Source organism: Malurus melanocephalus, unplaced genomic scaffold (assembly GCF_030028575.1).
Source record: "Malurus melanocephalus ecotype Western Australia unplaced genomic scaffold, MMel_1.1 scaffold_453, whole genome shotgun sequence".
NCBI lineage: Eukaryota > Metazoa > Chordata > Aves > Passeriformes > Maluridae > Malurus > Malurus melanocephalus.
The window spans coordinates 368,004-373,975 of NW_026623685.1; the positions used below are offsets into that span (position 1 = coordinate 368,004).

At 49.5% G+C, this 5,972-nt stretch overlaps 1 protein-coding gene across 1 annotated transcript; it reads right to left on the reverse strand.

Moving 5' to 3' along the window:
- NOTUM (notum, palmitoleoyl-protein carboxylesterase) lies at positions 1–5,966 on the reverse strand. The gene is made up of 11 exons (XM_057380424.1): positions 5,780–5,966; positions 5,481–5,533; positions 5,236–5,331; positions 4,657–4,717; positions 3,732–3,790; positions 2,618–2,720; positions 1,691–1,882; positions 1,256–1,356; positions 1,011–1,158; positions 713–760; positions 1–608 (listed from the first exon to the last, which is right to left on the reverse strand). Exons 1-11 carry the CDS (start codon positions 5,914–5,916, stop codon positions 302–304), a joined length of 1,305 nt encoding a protein of 434 aa, XP_057236407.1. The 5' UTR covers positions 5,917–5,966; the 3' UTR covers positions 1–301.
- Positions 5,967–5,972: the final 6 nt, after the last annotated feature.

Genomic DNA, 5,972 nt, shown 5'->3' on the forward strand with positions numbered 1-5,972 from the left:
TGTGTGTGTGTGTGTTTTTGTTTGGGTTTTCTTGTCGGTTTGTTTTGGGTTTTTTTGTCTTGTTTTGTTTGTGTGTTTCTTTTTTTGGTTTTTGTTGTTGTGGGGTTTGGTTTTGTTTTGGTTTGTTTTTTCGTTCTTGACACACTGTAAGTGTGCAAGAGCATGGGGGCAGTGAGTGCACAGGTGTGAGTGTGCATGGATGAGCATGCATCTGCCTGCAGGAGCATTGAGAAAGAGGAGCAGGGCTGAGAGTCTCTCTGGTCCTGATGCAATCTCTGCCCCTCTGTAATCCCAGCCCTCCCTAGTTACCACTGCTGAGCATCCCCAGGAGTTTGCTGGGCTCCAGGCCCTGCTGCTGTGCCATCTTCTGAACGTCAAAGCCCATGTGCATCAGGAACTGGATCACATTCATCTCCTGTCCTGTGAACTGGTCCCTGATTGTGGGGCACGAGGGGTTGCAGTGAGGCCATGGGCAGCTGTCRATCAGGTGAATTGGGCAGCCTTTCAGAGGAGCCTTCCCATTCTTGTTGCTCTCATGGAGGCTCCGATCCCAACAGTGCAGGGCACGGGGCAATGACGTCCCCTTCACCTGGATGTCAGTCCAGTGACTGAAACAAAGCACAYAGATCACATCAGAGGGATGTGGCTGCCACCACAGGGCATTCCCAGCCACAGCCCTGTCACCTCTCACAGCCTCTGCACCAGCACTCACTTGCGTGTGATGATCTCGTGCGACAAACAGGCAGGAGCAAAGCTCGCGCTGAAGGAAAAAAARCAACGTGAATTATGTCCTGAAGGACAAAGTAACTCCTGCTGAATCAAACCTTCCAGACTAGGGTGGAATTTTAYACAAAAATGAAGAAGGCAAGAATGCTGATGTAGATGAACTAATAGTTACCAAAATTACAACACACATTTTTCAGCAGAGGTCTGAGAAATGATCCTAGGACACTACATAGGAATGTCCCTTAGAAACAAATTTGCCAGGTTTTTCCCAATGAAACACTTACGTCACATCCTTCAAGGTGTTTCTCAGCTCCCTACCCAAATTCTGGATGTAGAGCCACTGCCCTTCCTGAACAGGCTGGCCAGTTAGGTGTACATTGTCCACAGTAAGCTGGGCCTCATCGAAGAGCCACTGCACAACAAAGACTGGGCCTAGAAAGACAAAAAATTGGAAAAGGRATTGCTCCAAGTGAGTTGCAGATACAGAGGAAACCCTAAATCAGTTTGATCTCTCTCCGCTGGTACTTACAGCGAAGAGTGGGGTAAATCTTATATCCAAAAAAACAATTCCATTCCTCTCCCTCTTTGAACTGCAGCTTACAGCGTTCGGGAACAATGCCATTCCAGTATCTAGGAGACAAAGCAAGAACAGAATGGGATGCACAGGGCAATCCTAACAATGTGTGCTCTCCRTATCCCAGTTTGTTTCTGTTCTGATTAGAACAATTGTCCAATGATGGACAATTCTGTCCMATCAACACATTTTAGAGCATCTACAACTGTACACATTCTTTTGCACATTTAGACTTTACATTATTGTCCTTTCCACTAAAATCACTGAAAGGTCACTGATGTAGACAACAAATAYTCCTTAAGTGTGAAAATGAAGGAACACAGGAAAGAAGGACATAATCTCCACACTCTACCCTGTTACAGTAGTGCACTTTAGAGCATCTGACTGTACCTGATTCCTCTTCTGATGGCCTCTGTTGGAGCACACGTTATGGTATCAATACAGTCAGTTCTGCGATACTGTTTGTTATCCAGGAACCATCCAGAGTCTGCCAAGCCTCGAACCTGAATGCCTTGATAACCCATCTCCTCCAGCTGCTCTGCCACTCGATCCACRTTCAGGAGAACTCCTGTCCCTCCAGCACTGCAACAGCAACACCAACACTGCAGTCATGAGGTGCACACAGGTTACAGACCTTGCCAGCAGACACACCTTTAACAGTGACACACCACAAACACCCTCATTACCACAGCAGAGCCACCCAACCATTCACTGTGAACCTGGCAGACACCACATTATGTCCTTGTTCTGCAAAACTCAGAAAAAAGCCAGTGCTGAGTAACAATCTGGTAGCTCAGAAACAAAGTCCTRTTGTCACTCTGTTTCCTGGGAGAGACGTGTGCTCTGTACCATTTGCAAGGAGGTTTGGCTGCTCAGAAACTGAAAGAATCTGAAGTGAGATAAATTCACTCTTTGCCACTTCTCTGTTACCCCCCTGCACAATACACACTGAGTGTACAAGAGCTTTGTGCAACACAGGACAATCCAGTGTGTGAGGCAAGTTGGGTTTTTATTTCAGTGTCCTGAATCAATTCACGGGAGGTGTCTTATGATGTGGGCCAACAGCAACCAGCAWTCTTGATGCAGAGGAAAAGGCAAAGCTTTGTTATTCTTTTCTCAGTTTCCTCTTAAGTGGACCTGGACCAGAAACTGATGAAATAATACTGTATCTCTTAAGGAGAAAACTGATCAGACACAGGGTTTGCTCTGTGTTACTGTACTCCCAGARGAAATGTTTCAGAAGCTGCTGAGACCTCCTCCCTAACAACCTTCTACTGTGGAAATGTCTTCACCAAAGGGAATCTCGTGGATACCTACCTGCTCCCTGCTAGCAGCAACACTTTTGCAGTGCTCAGACCTTTTCCCACCAGTTCTTTTATAACCTCCTGTATGATCAGTGCTCCCATGAAGGCATATTCATCTGCAAGACAGCTCAGTGTAAATAAAATTGCTTCCTGTCCAGGCTCAGACTCTTACTTCCTCTCCAAAAATGCTTAAGAACCTTCCAAGGTGATTATAAACCTAAAGTCAGGCTCATTTTATCCACCCATACCAAATACACCTAACTAAAGATTGTCCCCCGCCCCATACAAAACTTCCTTCCCTGAAAGAGAATAGAGTGAACTGAATRTATAATTACAAAAACACATTCCTGACAGTGCTTAGAAATGAGTAAACTTAAAAAAGAAAAACAAGGAAGGTGCTGGAGGAACATACACACATCTTCCTACCACCTGGAATCTGTGTTTCAACTTACTGCTTCCCCTTTTTCCCAATTCACCAAGCCAATTCAGAGAAGCAATGCTTCATAAGATGTTAAATGTATACAGACACAGCTTCCTTGGCACCACCAGCATCTGTGGCTGCTGATGGGCAACTGCTCCACAGGAACAGCCCAAGGAGCTGGGATGAAATGGAAAAGTCCCTCACTGTGACATCAGCAGATGACAGCTGATGGCAATGCACGTGTTAGGATGAACGATGCTGTTTCCCACAGAAACCTGTGGACAGCTTTAGCTCCACATACGATGGCTCCTGCCTAAGGCCAAATATCCTCCTGATGGAAGTCTGACACTAAATTCAAAGTGCTGCCTCTCAGCTCAGCCATGCCCAAGCTACATGCAACAGCCCATGGTCCTTCAGCTACAGCAATTAATTTGCTGCATGCTGGAACCTGGAGATTCATCTCAAAGGAATTCTGTTCCTCTAATCCTTGCATCAGTGTAACATCTCCGCAAGCAGTGGCTTTGAACTATGTCAAAACAGCCCGAGCTAAAGAGATCAGGATGTTTTATCTGGAAGTAGCTTGATATTCTTTCCTGCCCTTCAGCAAGAAAAAGCCTGTTTCTCATCCACGTGGTTTCACAGAAGTCTGGCCACATCCTTTAATGTGTGATGTCTGGGGCAGCAACAGCCCATCAGCAACACTCACTTTTCTCAGACTTAGAAGAGGCACCACTCCAAACATCACTTGAGCAATAAGGGATGAATCTGCAAGAGAGAGCTGTGTGAGTCCTGCTGTGCCTCTGACGTGCACAACAGGGTGAGGACGGGTTCACCTAACTGGAAGAAAATTAAATCCTGGGAAGGGGAAAAGGGAAGAGTTTCTGTCTACTTTGAACAACTTACCTTCCTGCACACCAAGKGACAACTATAACTGTATTGAACTTTTCCCTGACACTAGTAGTTTTACTGAGTTAAATCAATAAATAACATGCATTTTATCAATCGAATTGAAGTGCTAAGCTGAGTGGACAGAACGATGGAGCACGACTTTGCTCTCAGCTATTCTGCCATCACAGTGGATGGCAGTGATGTGGCGTGTCACAGGGCAACTCTCTATGCTTCAGGTTTTCACATGGAAAATGAGAACACTCCTGTCAGTGCAGTGTAAATGCTGACTGCAACCACTCGAGATTTTTGCAGGAATTAACTTCCCGTTTTTGTCTCTGTCTTGCAGATCTCTTCTATATAGACACATATATAAACTGGTCTCATTTGTCTTCTTTGAACTAGCAGAACTGGTCCACATTATTTTCAAATTGTCAGATGTGTAACACMCTATCAGCCCACCACTTGCAAAGGATTCACCACTGCAACTGTTTGAGAAGGCTCTTTAAGCTATCCCCAGTTTTTCTCCATTAGATCACCCCATAACTCTAAGGAGACAGAACCAAAGTTTCTCTGGACCTTGTCAGCCGTATTTGTTACAGAGCTGAACAGCAGCAAGTGAGAAAATACACAATTCCCTCTTCCAAGTATTAGTCTTAACCTGTCTCTGCAGCACTTTTGCTAGCCTAAMAGGCAGGAGATGCTGTTTAAGTACACAACTATTTCCCTCCGTTGTCCCTCCTTACACCATGTTTGCATTCCACCAGTGGGGATTTTCTTCTGGCTGAGAGGACAGGATCCCAGTTCCTGCAGACAGCACAAAGAAACAAGAAACATACAGATGACAGTCTGTCACTTCAGAGGAACTGTAGAAGCCTCATACAAGACCTCTGACCACACAGAAAACAAACATCCATGATGAAAAACATTGGCAAGGGAAGTGGAAGGAACATTTCTAAATTTGCCCTTAGGCAGATTTGACATTCAGAATTTGATTCATGCTACAGATGAAGCTCGTCCAGGAGCTTCTTGTRATAAAGAAAACCCTTGTGATGCCCATTTTTCCTGAAAAACAAATCCTAGCAGGTAAATTCCAATATACTCAATTAGACGATCTGTGCGAGTGACAGAGGTTTGGGCGCCCAGGAGGCTGGAGTACGAGCAGAGAACCAAGAGGGAAGCACTCATAATGGGCGATACCTGTGCACCAAAACGCCTGCCCGGCGCGGGAGCATCAGCGGCAGGACCGGGCACCTGCCAGGGGCGCTACCTGAGCCCGGTCCCGCTCCCTCCGTGGTGCCCCAGGGGTGGAGGGGACAACTCACCCACGCGGGTCGCGGGCCACTCCCGCGAGCTCATCAGCCGCCGCATGGTATCGTAGCGGGTGTCGCAGTTCTCCCTGTTGAAGCAGTACCATCCTCCTGGCGAAGGGAGAGCAATCAGCCGCCCCAAAGGGCCAGGGGTCCGCGGGCGAGGGACAGCGGCCCTCAGGGGCGGGGGCACCAGGGCAGCCTCGGGTCGCCGCCCCGCTCGTAGCCGCCGTTGCGGAATCGGGGGCGGCAGCGCTCACCTTCCAGGAACAGCAGCCAGCGCCGACTGCCTTTGGACTCCTTCAGGTARTAGCTGCGGGCACAGACAAGGGGCAGCGCCTAAGCGGGAGCCGGAGCCGGCCACAGCGTTCCGGTGCCCGCGGGGCCGCGGAGAGGCGARGGCGGCGCCAGCCCGGGAGGCGCTCGCTGCACCTGTCGCCGCCGGTGCCGCTGGAGCCGCGCGGTGGCGCCGCCGCCCTCGGGGCCGGGCCGGGGGGAGCAGCGGCGGCCGCTCGGGGCAGCCCCGGGGCGCTCGGGGCCGGCGGGCGCGGGGACTCACCCGGCCGGGCTGCCGTCGTTGCAGGTGACCGAGGCGTTGTGCAGGAGGTGCAGGCGCAGGTCGTGCGGCAGTGCCTGGGCCGAGCAGGGGTACAGCGACTGCGCCAGGCTCTTGACCTGCGCCATGAAGCTGTCCATGTTGCCCTCCACGGCGGTGAAGTCCAGCGGGAAACTCTCGGCCGCCGCCGCCGCCG